The 21,675-nt window shown below is 42.4% G+C and overlaps 1 protein-coding gene across 3 annotated transcripts; it reads right to left on the bottom strand.

Moving 5' to 3' along the window:
• Window positions 1-663: 663 nt before the first annotated feature.
• Window positions 664-19,051, bottom strand: sin3aa (SIN3 transcription regulator family member Aa). 3 transcript variants are annotated; one of them, XM_040026303.1, is made up of 21 exons: window positions 18,983-19,051; window positions 13,245-13,461; window positions 12,768-12,950; window positions 12,263-12,369; window positions 10,940-11,234; window positions 10,577-10,825; window positions 10,087-10,239; window positions 9,744-9,899; window positions 9,278-9,367; window positions 8,773-8,891; window positions 8,452-8,662; window positions 7,716-7,832; window positions 7,300-7,538; window positions 6,808-6,991; window positions 6,117-6,696; window positions 5,304-5,473; window positions 5,056-5,229; window positions 3,801-3,893; window positions 3,201-3,295; window positions 2,858-3,050; window positions 664-2,620 (listed from the first exon to the last, which is right to left on the bottom strand). In XM_040026303.1, the coding sequence occupies exons 2-21, from the start codon at window positions 13,428-13,430 to the stop codon at window positions 2,390-2,392; spliced, it is 3,825 nt and encodes a 1,274-aa protein (XP_039882237.1). In that variant the 5' UTR covers window positions 13,431-13,461; window positions 18,983-19,051; the 3' UTR covers window positions 664-2,389. The 3 variants fall into 3 exon arrangements, with proteins under 3 accessions (XP_039882237.1, XP_039882238.1, XP_039882239.1); XM_040026304.1 differs by lacking the exon at window positions 18,983-19,051 and adding an exon at window positions 15,922-18,942 and having other exon boundaries at window positions 2,390-2,620; XM_040026305.1 differs by lacking the exons at window positions 12,263-12,369; window positions 12,768-12,950; window positions 13,245-13,461; window positions 18,983-19,051 and adding an exon at window positions 11,737-12,222 and having other exon boundaries at window positions 2,390-2,620.
• Between the last annotated feature and the right edge of the window lie 2,624 nt (window positions 19,052-21,675).

Genomic DNA, 21,675 nt, shown 5'->3' with positions numbered 1-21,675 from the left:
TCAGGAATACGTAACTTAAAAGGTAAAAAACTTCTCCTGCCTTTTTAAGATGCTGTGCAAAAAAAGGTCAGCTGATCTTACATAGGAAGATCCTGCTTTAGTTAGTGGTGTTTAAAGTGCTTCATTGAAACAGACTGAAAAGTTCCTGCAGCACAGTCAGCAGCTGCAACAATCCTGATTTACACGGTGTAGGTACAAAACCTGCGACAGCTTCTCCTCCTCCAACACCGAGCTGCCCTGGTTATCCCTCATAGGTCAGTAACATCAGTTCAAATGTGTGTGAACATAAAGATCATATGGGCATGCAAACTAATGCAGATGGGCTGTATTTGATTAAGGCGAGCTTTGATTCCAGGCAGTGTTTATATAGAAATAAACAACTCCAGAGCACTGAGGAGCAACTGGCTGACTTGATTTGTTCAGCCAACTCAAAGGCAAACTGGGGGCGTTTGTAATTTTTGCTGTAGAAATCATTCTTCTTGGTCTTTTTTGTTTTACTTCTTACGGTGCAATACAGGTGATAACGTATTTAGAGCGCGGGCTGTAAAGAAGTACTGCATTTTATGAACTTCCACAATATTTCCCACCAATAAAACTGCAAACCAGAGACTGAAAGATGAGATGAAAGTGTGGAAAAAAATAAATCACTCAACACAATAAAGATCTCTGTAGGCTACAAATGTCATTTTTATTATTACTTTAAATAATGTCTAAATAAAGGGACTAAAGACATGCTCATGTGACTTCTTCCATTATCAAAAATATGGTGTGGGGTGATGTTTGCAGCAGAAATCTATCCAGGGAGGAAAGCGTGCATCACAATGTGAGACTGTGGTGGAGTCCACTGCACTTTAAAATGAGTCCCACCATCACCACGGACGGTGTCGGCTGTCAGAAATTGGGGGCAGTGATTTTATTGAAAACAAATGTGACACTCAGAAAAGAAAAGATGTTTTTGTTTCAAATAAACGGAAAGACCTGGATACATTTCTACTCCCCTCCCCCACCACCCATGTTTAACTACAGAAATTAAAAAGCAAAAGACATAAAGGAACACACAAAGGGGGCAAAAACAGCTATTTTAGAATCGACTCCCTTTGGTAAAAACGGTAATAAATGGTCTTGCATTTATCTTTTTCATATACATACTAACTTTAGCCATTTATCACTAAAGTCCACAGTAAGCTTGGAAAGTATTACTAGCACAACAACACAGATCTGTCATAAAAAAGTCTGAGACTATATACACAGTGTATTTACAACATGAGGGCATGAGCAAGATGTGCATGTGTGTTTGTGTGTTCGTATTTGAGTGTGTTAAAGCTGGTGTATTGGCGGAGGGCATCTTAAAAAGGTTGACTTCCAGGGCGGCGAGGATTGTGTGTGTTAATAGAACTATATATAATATATATACACAACACATACACTGGAATACATGTCAGTATCTGACATTCACGAGCTATACAATTTTACAGTCTGAGACCAAACAGTGTTGTGAGGCCCCCTTTTTTTTCCTTTTCTTTTTTTTTTTTTTTTTTAAAACATTAGATGTAACAGTGCTTTTTTCTACGTTAACCCGACAACGCGGTTTGGAGCTCAGGCACCGTTTCTAATAGTGCTGCCATGTGTTTTGGAAAAGAAACTGTAACCCTCTTTCCGTCTGCTTGATGAGACATGATTGTGATTTGGCCGTAACACAGGAATGTCTGAACCAGATCTCTCAGACTTTACTGAGCTCCCCCCAAACCTTCAATCTGGGAAACAAAATTTCTGAACCGTTTCCCCCCTTTTTTTCTAGATAAGTGCACTTGTCCATCATATTGTTCTCAGTGAATACTACAGAATAACACTTTCATAAATAAATCCCTGTGTATTTGATTTTGATGGAACTCGATTACTTGGATGGCTTCAGACTGAATTGAAGCTCAGCCGTGATAAAGTAAAAAAAAGCACCACACTCTCTTTTCTTATGTCGCTAAGCTCTGTCGTAAAGGCTCGAGGAAGTTTGTGACGTGGCTCCGAGTGCTGGTAAGAGCTCAGGTCTGCGACTGGAACATGACCATTCCTAAGTTTTGGCACCGAAGGCCCTGGGGAAAAATAAATTTAAATTAAAAAAAAAAAAAAAAAAAAAAAAAAAGAAAAAAAAAAGGGCCCAGCTAAAAACGCTGGTTTAAAAAGAAAAAAAAGAAAAGAAAAAAAAAAAAAAAAGATTTCAGATTTCCTGCCCACCCCGGTTTCAACACACACGGCAGCTAGCTTAATTGTGCTCCCATGTCCGCTTTAAAAACACATTGACGACCCTTCGTCTCTACCTCTATTCCTGTTTGATATCAGACCTAAACCCCCCAAAAGTCAGTCTGCTTCCGTTTGTCCTCGTGGGTCTGGCTGGCTACGGTGCCTTGCTAGGTGTGCTGTATTTCACACGATACTTGTTGATGTTCATGAAGTGAAGGACCTCTGGGTTACGGGTGGTGCTGCAGGGCAGTAGGCCTTCACGTCCCTCTCCCATCAGCCACTTGTTGGTCTCGGCGCTCATGTCGCGGGTGACGTGCTCTTTGACCCACGCCTCCACCCAGGCCTGGAAGCGCTTGTGTAGTCGCGTGCTCACCCTCTCGTGTGACTGAGGAAAAACAAGACTGATGTCACGAAACAGATTTTCTACTCACTGAACACAGAAACCTCAAACTAAGCCTAAGCCTTCCGCCCTCACTGACATCTTACAGAGCCGAGAGTTGAAACAGAATGAATGGGAGGTCAAAGGTCACTCACTTTCCTCCCTTATGATAAATACAGGAACGCTGTAACCAAGAAATATTTCTGGCATAACAGCTAAATAACAACACTAGCTGGTAAATACCTGGTGAGCTCGCAGCAGGGCAGTGCGTCGGTACATGTAATCCTCAGACTTAAAGACGTAGACCATCTTGTATGAGTTTAGTTTGAACATGCACTCCATTTTCTCCTTATCCAGCGATTTCTTGCCACCCTCGCAGGCCTCCTTGTCCAGCTGCTCTCGGCCCTTCTGGTACTTCCTGATCCGTCTCAGATTCCTGGTTTAGACAAACGTGATGAGAGTGACTCATGAAATCGAGCAGGAATATGTCAGGACAAGTCAATTAGGGTTGCTGTAATCAAAAGCCTCCTGTTTGAATTTTACAGGGCGTGGCCCATCAGAGAGCGATGAAATGTGGAAAACGCACCTGGGAAGAAAAACTGGCTTCTGAGCGAGGTGCTCCCTCAGCTCAGGAGTTGTGGAATCTGGGTTTAAGTAGCGTCCCACATAATCAGACCAACGCTGCAAACAGAAAACAAGCACAAAACCCAAGTTTAACACACACATGAGTGTGAAAACACGAGCACTGCGCCAGTATTACCACAAGTTTGGCAACAGGTTCTTACTAGTATTTCCACACACTGGTTATCTTGATTACAGGCCTTTAAATGACTAGTTTAAGTGAACTGAACTGTGTGTAATAAAATGCCACATTTCAGCAGTGTGGGAATAAAAGAAGAGCTGCTACTGCCATACAAATACTGTTATCAGTGTGAGTATTTAAACAACATTTGTGCAGCGTTGTTGCCATTTTACAGTTGATTAGACATCACAGAGCCTGTTTATTTAAAGGGGACCTATTAAACATATACACATCATTTATATAATAGCCATGTTTTGTTTTTTTAATCCTTAATGTGAACAAAAAAAACCCAAAAACCCAAAAGAGTAGATTGATTACTGGCTTAAAAATAGTTCCTGATGCTAATGGACCTTGACACTGGAGATTTACCGTTGTGTTTCTTACCTCGGCCTCCATGGGCTCGTCTGAGTTCTCTTCCTCTGTGTCGAGCAGCTCCACCGTGAGCTGCACTTGTCCTCGGTTTCTCAAAAACATCACCTGAGAAAGCAACAGGACGGACAGTTTAAGACACTTTTCAAACAAAAAATAAGGACTCAACACAGAGGGAACACCAATGATCCTCTTTAAACCAGCACTCTGTGACAGTGGAGAGAAACAAGAAGGCTAAGCAGCAAAGAGAAAGTAAGGACAGAAAAGAACATCGTCAGAAAGAGATGGGCTGATCCGATATTTGGATTTCGGCTAAAAACTGGCAAGTAGTTGGACTCAGAGTAGTGACAACAGACCATAAGTCTATGATATTCTCTATCCAAGAGTAAGAAATAATTTAATGTGTCAGATTAAAAAAAATACCCTGAGGGCTCAGATTACAGGAAATACTGCAACATTTTACTCTTTTATTCCAGTTTTTAGATTTACTGAGCTTCAGATTTTTGAACACATTATAAAAAGAGTGGAAATGGATGTGTTCAGTGGAAGTTTCCATCTCTCTTTCGTAACAAGTCAGTTTGCAGTCAAAGTAAACAGGATGAATGGGTTTTAGGTATTCAACTATAAAACCAGTTGGGTAATTTCTGTTTTTAACAAAATGGGATAAATATTTAATGTAAAGTGAAGCTTTAATGAAAGCGAAGCTGAAAGTAGGGCAAAAAGCAAATCTGCTCGCTGGTGACAGGTGGCTTTAGCAGCTTTAGTCAATGGAAGCAATAAGTGAGTGCAAATGGTGATCCTCGCTCCCCATTACTGCAACCATTTTAGAGGGTAGGAACTGGTTGGTGATTCACACCCTCTTATGTACTCTCAATGGAAAAACCCTACTACAGAGAAGTCATGCTGATTGCACGTGTCTGTCACAAACCTGGCTGCTGTGTAAATCTCACAGTCTTTGCCAAGGGAAAGACTGAACGATACTGCTTGTGTTTTAAAATGTGGAGATCGTTTATTGACAGTGAACGCACCCAAAACACATAAAAAAGGGAACTCTCCAGTTAGTAAAAGTAGGACGTTCTTCACAGCAACAAATTAAGTTTGACATCTGGACTGTGCAGGAACCAGTCCTGCAGCCTTGTGGAAAATTACTTTTAAGTACCTCTTCTAAACTTTAAATGAGCTAATTTCCATATTTCCAAAGCTTTAGCAAAAGGTTTAATCTGCCGTCATGCCATGGCTAGGTTTGAGAGCGAGCGACAACTTTATTTACCTTAAAGCAGTTCTCGTCAGACATGAGCTGCTCGGCTTTCCGCTGATAGATCGTCTCTGCGGAGCTCCTGGAGGACTGTGTGGACAAGCTTCCTCCAGTGGCTCCGCTGGCGCTCTCTGCCAGGTAGAGGTCTGTTACCTGGACGCAGATCTCATCACTCACAATGTGCTGGAGCTGAAGGAAAGAGAGTTAGTGACTGGCTGGTAAACAACTACAGCAGCTCTTTCCTTGAGAAAACAAGCCAATACCTGCCGGACGATGCTTTGGATGAGCTTGTCCATCGTGAACGCGATGTAAGCGTGAATGGTGAACATTTCCCTCAGAGAGTCCTCGTACTGAGATGCTTCCATGTTGCCATCCAGCAAATTCCGAACCATCTCCAAGAAAGCAGAGTAGTAATCTTCCACCTCAATGTCCACTGGAGAGAAGAAATATTTAATAAAAGCAGATCACTAAGTGGAACAGCATGAGGGGAAAAAACATTTCCACTTTTTGTTACAAAAACTACTGGTGAGTTTTTCCTCAATGTATCTACATGTTACTGGCTTTTTACTGTTCCTACAGTCACAGCACATTCGTTTAACAACTGATTTTAACATTTTACATGTTATATTTAAAGCTCTTCATGGCCTAGAGATATACTGGAAATGCAGTCCCTGCAACCAGAGCACAGCCTGCAGACTGTTTCCACCTCAAGCTAAAAGAAGTTGACCGAGAGATGCAGTCGTGGTCCGACTTGCCTGATAAATGGCAACTTGTGTCATCACTATCTTCTCTCAAATCACTTTTAAAGACTTCACGTCAAACTCTTGATACGACACTTAGGTCTTGTCATGCGTCTTCCATTTTAAAACATTATGCCAAGTGTTCTAAGACTTTACTTTGTGTTTGAACTATTATGTTTTTGTTGAATCTGGTTTTATCGTGTGCGCTGCGTTTAAGCACTTTACGAAGATAGCATTGATAGGACCTTTACAAACAGACATGGTACAAAAGTCAGAAAAGGAAAAGCAAACAAATGTAACACAAAATCTGGGTATATGGGGTTTATTGTTACTCACTGGGCTCCTTCAGTCTTAGCTGGATGGCTGGATTGTCATTTTTCTCCTTCTTGAGCCCCAGGACTTCCCTCTCCCAGTCCCGCTCTCTGACCTCTTCTTCGATCTGCCGCTCCGCCTGCTCGTACAGCCGCAGCAGACGTGAGCAGAGTGTCTGGTGAAGCCGCAGGAAGACATACCAGTTGTTGTTGACGAGGAAGAGGTTGTAGGCATCGTCGCAGCCGCGCAGCTTCTGCGCTGCCGTGTTGCTGAACAGCAGCTTGGACTTTGAGGGACTCCCGCTGCCCGGGACACCGTTGTGCTTTTTAGAAGCTCCTTCCTCCAGTTCCATCTCCTCTTCCTCCTCCTCCTCCTCCTCCACATCTGAAAGCTCGCCCCGCTGAGAAAACAGCATGTCAGGGATGAAGTGATAGATGATCTGTTTGATTTTGTATTTGTCCTCCTTCTGAATGCTGGTCTGCCGCTTCACATGGTGGATGATGAGGGCTGCTGCGTCCTCAAGGATTTGGCTGTCCTCGTAGGACAGTGTCAGGTGGGGGCCTGTGACTGGTGTGGTGGTCTCCTCAGAGCCCTGCTCCTGACGCTGCAGAGCAAAAAAACAAAACTTCAGTAAAAAAAATTTTCTAAAGCAGTGTATAGTCAACCTTTATGCTTGCCAAGTGCTGAAAATGATCACAGAAAGAAAGAAAATGACCTCATCATAGATGCTTTCGATTTCATTGAGCAAGGACTTCGATCGAAGCACTTTGGTGTCATTTTGCTTGAAGTTAATGCCTTGATGGTCGAGAGACTTAAGGTAATACTTCTCGTTCTGCTCCCTCCAGATCTTGTTGAAGCCTCGCTGGGCTTCCCGCCACTCTTCCTCTTTTGTCTTTAACCTGTTTGAAAAGAAAAGTAATGTAAGAACTCCAAATCTGAATGACAATTTAAACAACAATCTGCATCTTTCAGCGCGTGACACAGAGGGAGGTGCCAGATCATTCTGTTTCTCTTAATCCATTTTTGGATTAACCACTCCAACATGATATTTGTGCTCCCTTCCTTGTGTGGATTACTGCGTTTATAAATTGTGGGCCAACTCACAGAATGGATTCATGTTATTTTAATCTTCTAACCTCCACAGAGACCAAGCAACTGTGAGTTAAAGACATACAGTAAATGATTCGGCCCTTGATTCAAGCTGTACCTTTTCAAAACGATGGGGACAGAAACAGCAGGGTTTTTCTTCAAGCCGTCAATGATGTCGGGCGCTTTGTCTCCGTATATCCTCTGGATGGCCTTGCGGTGAATGACCTCTGAGGAGCCACCCAGCATGTTGTCCAAGCGGAACTTGGCCTGTTCCTCCGCGGACATGCGGGACAACTTCCGCTGCACCGTCTCCAGGACTCTGATGGTAGCCAGATTGGTCTCTAATACAACATCCAGCTGTTTGAGGACAAGAGAGATTTTTTCAGTATAGCCAGTCAGTCATTATTCCAATTTAACTTCAAAATTGGAAAATTTCTGGAAAGGCAAAATAGCATCTACCACAATGTTTTTCCCCCTTCAAGGATATCATCTTTTTGTTGTCATCATTAACACAAGTTACACGTATTAGCTCACCTCAAAACGTTCATCTTCACACCTGTAGATGTGCTCCTCATACTGAGTCTTCTTGGAGCTGACAAAAGTGGAGTCTTCAGACCAAGAGGGGAAGGAGACCCAAGTGTCGTTTAAGACCTGGACACAGCAGGAAAAAAAACAAAAATTAATACAGACGTCAACTCAAACTACATTCATGAGGATGGGGTTGACTGTTAGCATTAAGCAAAAACGGATCCAACAAACTACAAAAATATGAAATTAACTTTTTTTTTGCAAATCCAATTTTTTATATACAATCTTCCAATATCACTCTATAAAGTATTAAAAAGATTTTTTTCTTATTTTCTGACAGCGTTGCATATTATATTCATATACGTTATATCAACCAAGGAAAGAATTTTCAGCTCATGTACATAACTTGTACATGAGCTGAAAATTCTTTCCTTTAGGCTCACAGGGAAGTTACTTCCCGGTGAGCCTAAAGGCTAAAGTCAATGAGAGCAGAGAAGCTAAATAAGGGCTTTAATGCACACAGCTCAGGCTGTGAGTACAGAAGCCCCTCCCCTTCCTACTGTGCAAATCCTGTTTGCAAGTGCGAACCAATCAACCAGGAAGAAATGACAAGCGAGTTTCAACAGCTACTTTCAGAAATGATAAACAAGATAAATCTAAATCAAAGCAGAAAAAAGGACAACTGCTGTTAAAGAACAACACAGTAGCTTTATGAGCGCCTGGATGTCCACTCCTCTCTCACCTCTTTACAAAGTGGAGTTCTGCCTGTACACTTGGGCTGCTGGTAGCTTTTAGGCAGGGCTCTGTAACTGGAGCCTAGTCTCTTACAGGAAGCATAATCAATCTCCATGGCGATGCCCTCGGTAGCCCGCTCCTTGGGGTATGTTTCAATGTGGGACATTTCACGATACCCCAGGAAGTTTTTGAACCAGTTGAATAGCTCAGGGAATTTTCTGTTTAACAGAAAGATATATATAAAAAAAAAAAACAACCAAAAAATAAAATAAATAAATCTATCAAATTTACTGCAAAAGTTTTATTTTACGTGATCCGAGTTACTCACCCTAAAAACGGCAGTACCAGCTGCACCAGTTCAGCTCTGGAAATCACCTCCTGGTTAAAGATGACCAGACATCGCAAGAAGTTGTCGTAGGCCTCTGCACTTCGCAAGGCTTTGCGCACCTAAAATATAAAAATCTGCTGAAGTCTTGTGGCATAAGTCAAGTTTTTGAGAACAACAAGAACCACCAACACAAAGCCTGTGTTCTTCGGATAAACTAGCAAATAAAGTTAAGTTGCTCTGTGATTATGTTAAACATTGTTTGGACAGAGGAGTGCAGAGGGGGGATAGTGTATATATTGGAACAAAGGCTGGAGAATATGGAGCTAACATGCAGGAGGAAAAGAGGAAGAATATAGAGAAGAATCATGGATGTAGTGAAGGAGGACATGCAGTGGGTTCGTGTGACAAAAGAGGAAGCTAGGGACAGGGTGGGATGGAGGAAGACGATCCACTTTTTAATTCCCCTTTCCTCTTATTCAAACTAAAAAACAAAATACAAACTCACCTTCTCAAAGAACAGAGATTCTGTGCCGACTCCATGCTTGCTGGCCTCTGCCACTGAGGAATCCTTCAAGTTCAGTAACTTCGGCTTCTTCTGCAGCATTCCCAAAACGACATTCAAGACACAGGTTCAATAATTTAAAAACCAAAACTTTCAAACACTTCACATAAAGCAGGAACTCCAGCAACACTTGAGGGAAGATGAACAACTTTAATAATTGACCAATGCGTTTCGGCTTGTGCCCTTTATCAGGGTCATCAGGGTTGACCCTGATAAAGGGCACAAGCCAAAATGCGTTGTTCATCTTCCCTCAAGTGTTGCTGGAGTTCCTGCTTTGTGAATTCTTTCATCCTCTCCGTGCACCTTGGAAGCAGGTGAAGTTGTGCCAGAAAATTTTTGCTGCGAAACACTTCACATAAAACATGGAAATAAAACCAAATTGGGCTTAGCAGTATGAGACTGCATGTACCTTGATAGGGGGCGTGGCCCCTGGCGTGGGATGGCGACGGATCTGGCAGCCGTTCTGATTGGGCCTCTGCTTGTTGTTGAGCTGAAGCTTTTTGGCAGTGCCACCGTGGTCGTTTCGTACAGACTCGGCCTTCTCAGCAGTGGTCTTATTTAATAGCTACGACGAATACAAAACACAGATTAAGACACGAGCGCATCAACATGACAGTTCACAGACTACGGGGGGAACATTATTCTGAGAGGCTGATTTTAATGAATAAACTTTACCTTTGTGTTTAAGGTGTCTCTAATAAATCTGAACTCATGAGTAGAATACGGTACATTAAATACATGGATTTTCTCACCACTGAACTGTTGGCATCAGGGAGAAACTGCCCAAACTCAGAGAGTAGATCCTCCTGATTCTTGAAGAGCCTGGCCACCTGAGCATAAACCTCCTGTTCAGTCAGAGCTGGTGTGTAGTTTCCTCCAGCCTCCTTGGCATTACGCTGCTCCTTCTGTGGGTGGAGGAACAAACAAATTGAGTGATTAAAAGTCACTCTACTGGGCTTTTTTAATATTTTTCCTGTCATATATCTCATTACATGAATTGTGGCCGCTTCTGTGTAGTCCATAGTAGAAGCCAGGCTAAATGACCAAGAGCAGCACTAACAAAAAACAGTAGCTTTTCCATACATTTTGACACTGCATGCAGGAACAGTACAGGGCTACAGCAAAAACAGCTGGAAATCAGCATAAAAGGTCCTCTTTAAAAGCTAATTTTAATGTAAATTCAAAATTTAAGCTCAGAAACGCTTTAGAACTTCACTCTGGCTTTCATTTTGAGACACTGGCCTGGTAAGTATGGAGGATCTCCAGGAAGGCTTTGTAAATGTCGGGCTGGCCCTGGAAGCGGTTTTTGATCTTGTTGACGTAGTTGATGGCATGGTTGAATTCCACTGGCTGGTTGTTCTGCATGGGTGGGCCGGTGGGGGTCCCGCTGAGTGGTGGGTGGAGCTGCATAGGTGGCGAGCGGGGAGAGGTGTAGGCAGGGATGGACGGATTGCTCTGGCTGCTTGGTGTTAACGCCTGGGGCTGAGGAGGCTGAAACAGGAAAGATTTTAAGTGTACTGAAACACATGCTTCACAGTAAAAAAAAAAAAAAAATTAAAACCCCACACAATATTCAGTTTCTACTCCACCACATTTTATTCTCACCTTGCTGGTCTTGGCAGGCGTGGGCTGTGTTAGAAGGGGCGGAGCCGTGGTGGTTGCAGATGAGGGAAGCGGAGGCTGAGGTTGGGGAGCAGCTCCCGATATGGGGATGTTCTGGACTGAAATGCCATGTGGGGTGATGTGGTGGATTTGACCCGGTGTCGTCACATTGACTAAGTCGTTGGTCTGGACCTCGATCTTGTAGCCGGGAGGCAAGAAAGTGTTGAAGCCCATGATGAGGTCAGGGTGACCTTTGAAGAGTTGTGACACTCTGCTGATCACTCCGGGAGTGTCAATACTGGAAACGCAAAAGCAGAAAGAATTTGAAAATTCAGTTATACCTGGGGAGACATCTCGAGTACATTTAAAACCTGGCAACATCTCAGGCATCAAGAGCAGTGTGTACTCTTAGGACTTTAAATTAAACCATATAAATGCATCTCTGTAGGTGCTAACTGTACAAGACTTGTTGCTTGTGAAAAAAATGCCAGCTCGTTTTATGGAGATGGGAGAAAAAGTAAAATAAACGACTGGTCAAAAACGTTTAATGTCTAGGTCCACGTTAGTACCACGAATCATTTCGTCTACACAACATTTCATTGTTGTTGTTGTTGTTTACTTCGCTACGCGGCGGCCGCAGCAGCTAGCGAAAGTGCCAACCTAGCATGAAACAAGCTAACTCGAACAAAACTAAGCTAAGCTACGCTAAGCAGCAGACTCGGAGGTGCTTCACCCCTGAAATACCATTACCTTCTGTTTGTATGTTTGCAAAAGTGTTTGTTGCTTTTCTTCTACTTAACTGCAAACCGTGTCCAAACTCAAGTGACATGACTGAAAAGATCCGCTGACGCTTACTCGCTCAGGAACTTTCCCTCTCAATTTGTTCGCTCAGAGACGCAGTTTAGAAGCGAGAATGTCGCTGCTGTGGTTTAACACGTGTCGCGAAGCTTTTTATTGCAATTGTGCTAATATAAGGCGCCGTCCTCAGCTCGTTAAAACGTATTATCATAACTTCACTCCAGTGCGACCGTCCGCGAGGTTATTGGATTCAGTATGGAGCCGCTACCATTCACGATGAACCGAAAAAAACTAATGTAAATCAATTAGATAAATAACCCCAATACTTTTCCCCCACTGTATTTAACTGCTCACTTTAATTGTACGCTAATACGATTCAAGAAAAAAAAACCTGCATTATAACTTTCCTGCCATTGAATATTTATTTATTCGTCTGCTCCTGTAGGTAACACGATCAAATTTAAAATTTGCTCTAGAAAGTCAGTCAACTTTTAAGGGATCAATCTTTAATCAAAACCGTGGCCTCACCTTTGGGATTTGAACTCTTTCATTATGTCTAAAAAGTCGTTGTAGACCTGTGGCTGGTTGCCAAACTGCAGCTTCACTTGATCCAAGTAAGACAAAGCGTCTTCCACCTTAGGGAGAGCAAGAGAGAGAGAGGAAAGCCAGCTTTATGTGCCATGATTTTTTTCCCCCAAAACACTGGTACCTGCATCAGCTATAAACTGAACTGAATTTCACAACTGATGTGTGATCTGCCTAAAAAGGGCAGATTTTCTCTACTACCACACATTTTAAATGTTTCAGTCTAAGGCATAATGAACCATCACTATGAATGGATCTTATTTGTTTTTACAATCATGGTGCAAATTTAAATAAAAGCTGTGTCTAAGCTACCAAAAAACAACAAACTAAAAAGCAAATGACTTAAAAATAAACTCATTTCCAGAGAAGTTCTAATAATGTAGCTTTGTTAATTTCCCCAAACCTCTTTAGCATTTTCAACTGTAAAAGTAAAATTAGATTTACAGACCTTGAGTCTCTGGAACTGCTGCTGGCCCTGTGCAGAGGCCTGAGGAGCAACTGTATGGGTGTGCCCTGACATCACCGAGGGCCCGTGGGACTGCACTGCCGGGCTGTGGTGGTGGGAGCCCCCATGGACAGCTGGGCTTGGAGTGTGCCCATGCCCGCCACTGTTCTGGGCCACTGTGGGAACCTGGGAAATCAGAGAGGTTTTATTAAAAGTACAGCAAATAGTACCATGTGAAAGTGCCACATAGTCCCTTAATATTAGACTGAGTTTTATTTAGGTAGTGCCAAATCACAACAACAGTCCCCTCAAGGTGATATAAACTGAGACACATAGACAGAATGTGCACAGCTGACAGGTGGGGAAGCCTGGAGCATGAGTTGTGAGTGCTTAGTAAAGAAAAGTTGCTATGTCCTCACTAAATGATAACTCTTCAAACAAAACGATCAAATAAATCTTGAGCGGGCCAACGCTGTGTACCTGATATCCTTGTGGGACGGAGTACTGGACGCCTGCTGTGGGCTGCATGTTGTCAGACACGGCCTCGTACACAGCCGGAGCTGGAGCAGGGGCCAGGACACGATGCTGGAAAGCCTCCGCGTTGCCACCGAGGCGCCGCTGCGGGGACGCAAAAACCGTTTCCGGATCCTCCCCACGCCGCTTCATTATGTACGCATACTCGGGAGAGCTGCGAGATCTGTAAATACACAGCAACATATGGAGCCCATTTTCTCAGACCTCTGAGAAGTTATCTGAATCTATTACATCACACTAACAATTTCATTCAAGAATTTGTGGGAATATATATTTTTCCTTGTACTGTGAATTTATAGACACACAAACACACACACAGTGAACCACTTTTCTTGTTTGGCTGTGCCAGAAAATGATTGCATAACCATCTTCACAGTACGCAGATTTACTGAAACGTCTGATGCTTTCAGCACCAAAAAGAAGCCTCTACGTTTATCAAGGTCAATAAAATGTGACCATATTGATTCATTAACATGTGATTTGACTACTTTGACAGCATTTTTTTCTCATTAGAAACTATATCCAACTTTTATGCATGAATATGGAGCTTCCTGAACAGCTGTTCGGCCATGTGCACGTTTGGAGAATTCAAGAAAAGCTGGCAGGCAAAGGTGAACTACACACAGGATACAGCACCTGGGAGTCTTGAGTCCCCACTTCTTCTTTCTTTCTTTCTTTTTTTTTTTGGGGGGGGGTGTCTTTTTGTTGTTTTGCATTGTGCACTTCTGCACCAGTGTTATCTGTACCCTCCCTCTTGCCTGCTGCAGCAAGAATGCCACAAAGTTACGTTTACTGCAAAAGTTCCCATGTGAGGACGGGGCACATATTTTGTATTTAGTGAATTTTCTATTTTGATTTTATTATGTGTGGGGGAAGCCTGGTTGCTGTGTATGAATTTCCTTCTGATTAATAAGTTTTTTTTTCTTAAGTTAGTTTTACAAATATTCCTGTCCATATTTAGATTAAAAACATAAAACATTTTAGCCAGTATTTTTCAAAGGGAAGAAGACAACTGTACAGGAGTATGGTAAAAATGAAAAAATGGTGTTTACCACTCCAGCAGTGCACATAAAAAACTGGCTAAAACAAGGACTTGAATCACAAATAATGTAGCTGATGAAGCTACAAAATGTGTGTACCATAATAATTTAATCATGGGTAATTCACTACTTTCCAATACTGCTCCGTGTACTTGCACTTTATTTAAGTACTTGCATGTTTTTCTGCTTTCAGCTTCTACTTTAGTGTATTTTGGATGGAAATAATAAACTTTAATTTTCGTCAGAGTTCTAGTTTCTTATTATTTTGCAGTTTTCAAATGTATACATAATATACACAGGTAGTATTAGCTATAATAATACGGCAGTATACAGGCAATTAAATCAACTGCTACATTAAAGTAATAGCCACGTTAATGAATCGATGAATATGATTTAATTATACCCCCCCCCCCTCAGCTACACGCAGGCGTTACCGATACACGTTTGGTTGAGCCAAAGTGTATTGTGTATTTTTCTGTTATTTCTGGCTACGCCGCTGACAAAAATACCGGTTAAAATATTTCTACGACAACTTGTGGCTTGTCGCGGATCCCCTGTGCCTTGTCTTATCTGTCCCGTGTCTCTACGTGCTACATGGATGACAACGTTAGCATGAACTGAATGTACGACTCGCGCTCCGAGCAGCCAATGAGACAGACAGCCTACGTCACCGACAAACAGGTGCTGTGGGAACGTGGAAGTCGGTCTGCCATTCACAACTTCCTCAAGACGACGGCAACTCTCGGGCACTCGAAGGAATGGCGTACTTAAAAAAAAGATAAAAGCGCTAAAGTCAGGCAGCTAATAAAATTCTACACGCGTGTGTCGAGCAAAAGTAACACAATGATAAACTCGAGTGCTCGTGCGCTGCTGCTTCTGACGCTTCCTCTCTGCTCCCACCAGCAGCTGAGTTCCACCGTGCCAGCAAACGAGTCGTTCCGCACGGCCAAAGAAAGCCAGCCTGTGGTATTTACAGACAGAAGCGCAGTGTAGTAACGTTACAGTCCTCCAATATGAAAACGCGGTTGTGTCTATTACACGGTAACAGCCCCACAACCGCGGTTCTCCCGTCCCGTTTACAGGCCTTTACAAGCAGCGACCTCGAGTTACGCTTTCCCCACGCCCGCCATTTAGAGCGTGGCGCAGGAGTTCAGCGCGTTTACACTCCATTTTCCAGCAGGTAAGAGCCAAGAGCAACTCGTACGCAAGGCACCCTGCTGAACGGTCAGGCTAAAATAAATGTATACTGTTTATTTTAATTAACTTTGCTGGGAACTTGTTCTGTCGACGGGAGTTGTTTGCTGTCTGCTAGCAGCTAGCTAATGTAAACAACATGAGTAGCCTGACACCGATCGCTGTCCGGGGCTAGGAGAGGGAAGCACATGCAGCTAAGCCATTAGCGATCTGGTGGGCTCTCGCTGAAAAGGCGAATATTTGCTATTGATTTGCCACACTGATGGATTTAGATCAACTTATGAGTGAACGGCATACAAAGAAGCATCGATCATCTACGTGATCTTGTTAAAACGTCTTCTGACCGGAGGGAGTTAGCTTGCCAACACTAGCTTGCTGAATGAACTCACCCCTCTCTCCCAAATAGCAAGCAGAAGTTCGGTGATGATGGTACGATAATCCGTTCGCTCGTGGTGAAAGGCTACACCACTGACCGGAGAAGACAGGAACTCAGTGTATCTGCAAAAAGCAATTAATCGATGGCGTATTACTTGAAATAAACAATTCAAGCTACAAAGTGAGAATCTCCCCTACAAACGAAAACAATCTCCGTTCGGTTAGCTGGGGTGGGCGGGGTTTTCACCCTGGAGTGAAAAGCGGTCCTCCTTTTAGGAGCTATTGGTCAGTCTGTTCGAAGAACCCGGACAAGGGCGGGGCGACGTGTTCGGTTGTGAAATTGAACTGTCAATCAAAGATTTCTCGAGCAGTTACCAAGCACACCCTTTTGACTTGAAGCGCGATAATGCCAGCACAGAGCGGAGAGGCTCAGCTGCAGTATAAATGGGGAAAGCATAATAGCACCATGTTTAGAGACGAACGTAGAAAGCACAGCCCGTCCATTATTAAGGTATAACACGGTCACGGAGGTGTTAGATAAGGCGCCACATGAGTTTTATCAAGAAGAATAAGCATGTTACTGACCAGGGAAAAGTTTAAAGAGCATTTGAGTTTTTTCTCTTGCTTTGAAGATGAATTTGAACATTAATATACAGACGGCAGTTACTGGGTTTTAAATAGCATCCACTGGTGATGTCAAACATAAGCCGTGGAGGCCAGAATTGGCCCAGCCAAGACTCCAATCCTGCCCACTGGCCAGCTTTGAGTAGGAATGCATAGATTTTAAACTTTTAACTGTATTTTCATAAGTTTTACAGGTTTTCCAACTATGTTCCCCAGTTCCATTACTACTAAGCTAAAGTAATTAAATAATAGATAAACAGTTATATTACAGAAAAGTTCCAGTTTCTCCACTATGTACTATAACAATTCCGTGTTTTGTTTTGTTTTTTGGATTCTGTTACATTGAGTCCATGGGGGTACAAGTACATTTTCTGTGAATTCATGAAAACATATTTTATAATTACAGGTCAGTCTGGTCAATGAATTGGCAGAACCTTTTCTGTAGAATCTTTTCTGTATTTTATATAAAAAATGTTTTTACTCATCCCACCCACTTATGATCAAAGTATACAGTATGTTGTCTTCAGTGTAAAATGTGATTGACACCACTGGTTTAAATTGTAAGTCTTGGTCTTTTAACCTCAACAATCAACAACAGCAACACATCCACATATATTCCATGTCGTTTACTGCACAACTGATGGATGTTCAATAAATAATAACTACTTAATAAATAAAGCACAAGTGTGATTATTGATATTTCTTTGTTTTTTGACTCAATGGATATAGTAACAGAATGATTGGGGCTCTATGGTATGGCTCTTCTAAAATGAAGTTTAGTTCACAGCACACACTGGGCATCAGCATCACATCATACCACATTGCAGCTTTTCTACATGCAAGATAGTCTGCAGAATTTTAATGTAAAATATAATGCTTAGATGCAGAGTTCCTTTGGCGGTATTGTATAAGAGTAGATTTACAGTTCAACTTCCCACAAAAAATGTTTCAAGGAGTTGTTTTACAAAAAAAAAAAAGTTAGGACTTTTCTGCTGCAGTGGCTGCCATTGTCCAGGACCTATGCATTTAAAATGCTGTGATGGTTGGAGCTATAATATAAACATAAATAAATAAATATTTGGAATTTTCGGTCTTTCTGGTTTCTATTTTAAATTAGTTTTTGCATCTATGTATTAATTCTTTTTGTCTGCCCTGCTGTTTGCAATACTGCATTTTCCCTATTAACGTTCATTAAGTAATCTATCCATCCACCCAACCAATAGATCTCGAAAAACAATTAACTACTTCCTGGAGTTTTGCAGCACGTGACTTTTGTGGGCGGGCTGTGCCATTAAGGCTTGTGTCCCTCCCACAGTAAGGGGGCGGGGAAGTGGGAGGCACTGCAGCCAATCGCTGCACGGATCCCGCATTACAAATCCCCTAAAAAGGTGGAACTTCCGAAATAAACCCTCGCCCACGACAGGCGGAGCTGCAACAGCAGCCCGGGATTCCTCCCTCCAGCCCAGGCAGAGGATTCAGCTGCGACCGTCGGCTGCAGCACACACATACACACGCACAGCTTCACTATCCCGAGTTGGTTCCCCCCCGTTATAATTACACCCATCTCCACGAACGCTCCAAACCGAACAAAAAGCGTAACATTAAAGTGCTCCCCTTTAAGTTCCCATCTGGATGAAACGCGGAGACAGCCCCAGCACCGAGGCGCACAGCTAGCAGGACCAGCCAGCCCCTCTGCACCGCGCACTCGCTCGGTCGACGCTGGCTGCGGAGTCCACAAACAAAAGGGTTCGCGGCACTAAAACACTCACTCACCGCTCACTCGCGGTTTGTTTTACGCGAGTACCGGTGGACTGGGAGATTCAGTGGGGCCTCGGCGGCCAGCACGGCGGCTTTTACGGACAGAAAGAGCCGATCCGGTCGTCCTTACTAAACAATGCCAAAGTCAAACGAAACGAGAACTACGGCGGAGCTGTGTGGCAATACCGGAGCCACGCCATTCTCCGCTTCCCCCCCTCTCCCTCTCTCGGGTCCCGCAGACAGGACCACCGCGCGTATCGCAGCTCTTTGTTTACTTCACTAGTCTGGAGTAAAAATGTCTAACCTGTCTCACCACAACAACTACACCCCCTCCCCTCCTTCCCCCTGCCGATCCATTACACGCTCACACAACGCTGCAGACAAAAATGCTTCGACTCGCAGACAGAGGGGATGCCTCAGATGGTGTCCACACAGCCCCGGGAGGCTGTTTACTGGCCGACATAATGCCATCCCGCACATTTAAGCAGCCAACACCTTATGAAGCTGGCTATTCTGCTGCCGTTTACTCGCGAAACAAGAGCCTCGCAATTCATTTACGCGCACAAAATAATAAGAATGTTAAAAAAAAGCCACCACTGACACCAGACCGCCCTCAGATCCTTCGCAACAATCACACGCATCGTAACGCAGCGACACTCTTGATATTATTTAGTTTAAGCAGCCGTTACATACCCAGTAAAAAGACTCCTTACTCCGGATTCGTGTTTGTAACAAAATAGTTGGACACGCCCCCTCTCCACTGGCATTGGCGCAAACTGGAAGACACGTCACTCTGCGTTTGAATATGACCCGCTAAAAACCGAGGCAGCATCGCAGGGAAACAGCCTCCTCTCCAGCACGCGCAAAACCTGCAGTTCCGATACTGGTGGAGGATTACCGAGGGCGGCGGTGGGGGTGTCAAGCTCATTTTACACCGCGGGCCACACGAAGCTCTACCAGTGAAAGTCGGCTTTCTGTCAGTGTGAAGAACTGGACTTAATCACGGAGATATTTGAAGGAAGGAGGAAGAAATGCAGTGTCAACAATTCTCCTCTGGATTTCTGTAGGATAAAGAAATGATGCTTAAACTGTAAGAAATAAATGTGTGAAATTACTGAAAAGTTCTGTAATTGAGCTCATTGCGCAGACTGTTCTGTAATTAAAAAGGAAAAAAATTTTTTTTTGTTTTAATACTGTCTACAATCACAATGCCTTAGTAGACAGTGAAAACAGCAATCTTCCTCTTATTTAATAGTCTATAGCTATATAGTTATTTCTGCACTTTGTAAGCCCCGTATCAATGCTATATAAAGGAAGAGATCATATTGTCTCTACGATTGTATTTGTGGCGAGAAGCTACTTTTTTTTTTTAAAGCTATGTTTGCTATTAGTTATTACCAATAAATACGCAGGGAGAAAATCTGGGTCACTCTGAGGGATCGTTGCTATTTTTGGATAAAAAAAATAACTGTTCAATTGGGTAAAGATTTGGTCACTGCTTAATTCACATGATTTTTCATATAGACTTAATAGCCATTTTTTTTTTAGATACACTTGTTCAGAATCTGGTAAATCTCTATCAGCGAGTCATAGGGGCAGCTCAATGCGTTTAGACGTGGTCAAGTTCAAACTGACATAATGGGGAAGAGAAGTGATTTAAGTGACTTTGGACGTGTCATGGATGGGCTGGTCCCAGTATTTTAGAAACTGTGGATCTTCTGGGATTTTCTCCATACACATACTAGCAAAGTGTAACTTTATGAGCTTCTTCAATAATGTATTCAGATACTTGACTTGCTTTAAAAAAATAATTAAGAGTGCTTTTTGAAGCTTCTGATAAATTACAACCGAACTTAAATATCAGTTTGCTCAAGCTTGTGCGATTTGTTGCTTACAATGTAGAGGTCTCAAAAACTCGTGTCAAATGATACATTTGGTATCAGAGGATTATACCATTGATTTATTACAGCAAAATGCAGCTGGTGGTTCGAGGCTCATCACTCTCTACAAATATGAAACCAGAGAAGTTGGGTAGTGATGAAAAAAAAAAAAAAAAAAAAAAAATCCCCAGCGCTTACAGGTGGATGCAGGCATGGTGAAGAGGTTGAAACAACTTAAGCAGACCAAGAGATTGGAAGGGTTTTGGTGTGAATTGAGGAGAGTGAGGCATGCTGCTGTGCATGATGCAATGCAGGTTGAGTTTTCTGCTTAAACTAGCCTGCAGGTTTTGCTCCAGTTAATGTACAGCAATAACGTTTTTCCTCAAGAAGCTGAGCGCAGTGAACGGTAACCAAGTCAATAAAGTTGCTTTATGGGTTTGACAACAGCAGCATACCATTAAATCTGCTCTGCTGTGCAGCTTTCAAATCGTTATTTAAAATCAGAAAAACTGATTCATGCGCACGATGTAAGAGACATCTTTTATTCCTGGCTTTACTTTTATAATTGTCATGTTTTCATTTATGTCATTGCATTAAGTACAAGACTGAAGCTGCGTTTGTCGACACAATGATACCATATTCAGTGAAGAACAGTAAAAGTGCCGCTTTGAAAGCCAAGAAACACACCGCCTGTACAAAGACACAGGTTGGCATAGGTTTTATTTTATTTAATACAGTATAACTTTAATCACTAGTCATACGAATGATAAACAGGTTATAACAGAACAAATATAAAATTAATGTAGATAATTGTATAATCCTAGCTAATCGTATGAAAACAGCTGTTGAATAATAGAAAAATAAAATAGCGCACATTTGTGTTCATCATTGAAAGGAAAAGTCTACAAAAAAAAAAAAAAAAAAAAAAAAAAAAAAAAAAAAAAAATACACACAAGGATGGCAGACAGAAAAAAAACAAAACAAACTTCACTACAAGCAAATTCAATATGAATTCTGTAGCAAAGAACACCCCCCCCCCCCTTCCCTGGCCCCAACGCATAAACATAAGTTTTTGTACATGTACTCAATAATAATAATAATAATAATAATAATAATAATGGCAAGATACTGGGACCAAATGAAAGCACAGATTACATCCAGTCTGGAGAACTGAAAGCAACAATAATAATGAAAATTATATTTAAGTTTCTGATGCTCACATGGCCCAGAAGGACTTCATAAGGTGTAGGCACAGATTTGTGCTTGGTTCAACTATTCTACCCTCGCTGTCTGGTTTTCCCAGTAAAAATCAGCTCGGTTTGTCCCAGTAAAGCACTATGCAGATTTGTATTCATTTTACAGTAAATGGTTTATATTTAAGCGTCACTAAATTTACAATAACAATCAAGTTATCCCAGCATCACGTGTAGAGCAAAATAATTAAGTTTTTCCTCCTCCAATCCCATTGCCATAACGACCAATCTCAGAGCATGTTGGGAATAGTTA

This window comes from Simochromis diagramma, unplaced genomic scaffold (genome assembly GCF_900408965.1).
Source record: "Simochromis diagramma unplaced genomic scaffold, fSimDia1.1 OVJJ01000293.1, whole genome shotgun sequence".
Taxonomy (NCBI): domain Eukaryota; kingdom Metazoa; phylum Chordata; class Actinopteri; order Cichliformes; family Cichlidae; genus Simochromis; species Simochromis diagramma.
This window is presented reverse-complemented; position numbering and strand designations above follow the sequence as displayed.

Excerpts from the sequence above, each read along its gene's own strand:
- sin3aa (XM_040026303.1), bottom strand. The coding sequence starts at position 13,430 with ATGAAGCGGCGTGGGGAGGATCCGGAAACGGTTTTTGCGTCCCCGCAG. Across the intron at positions 10,826-10,939 it reads CGCCTGCCAAGACCAGCAAG|CCTCCTCAGCCCCAGGCGTT; the intron begins GTGAGAATAAAA and ends TTCCTGTTTCAG. Across the intron at positions 7,539-7,715 it reads GTGAAGATGAACGTTTTGAG|CTGGATGTTGTATTAGAGAC; the intron begins GTGAGCTAATAC and ends GTCCTCAAACAG.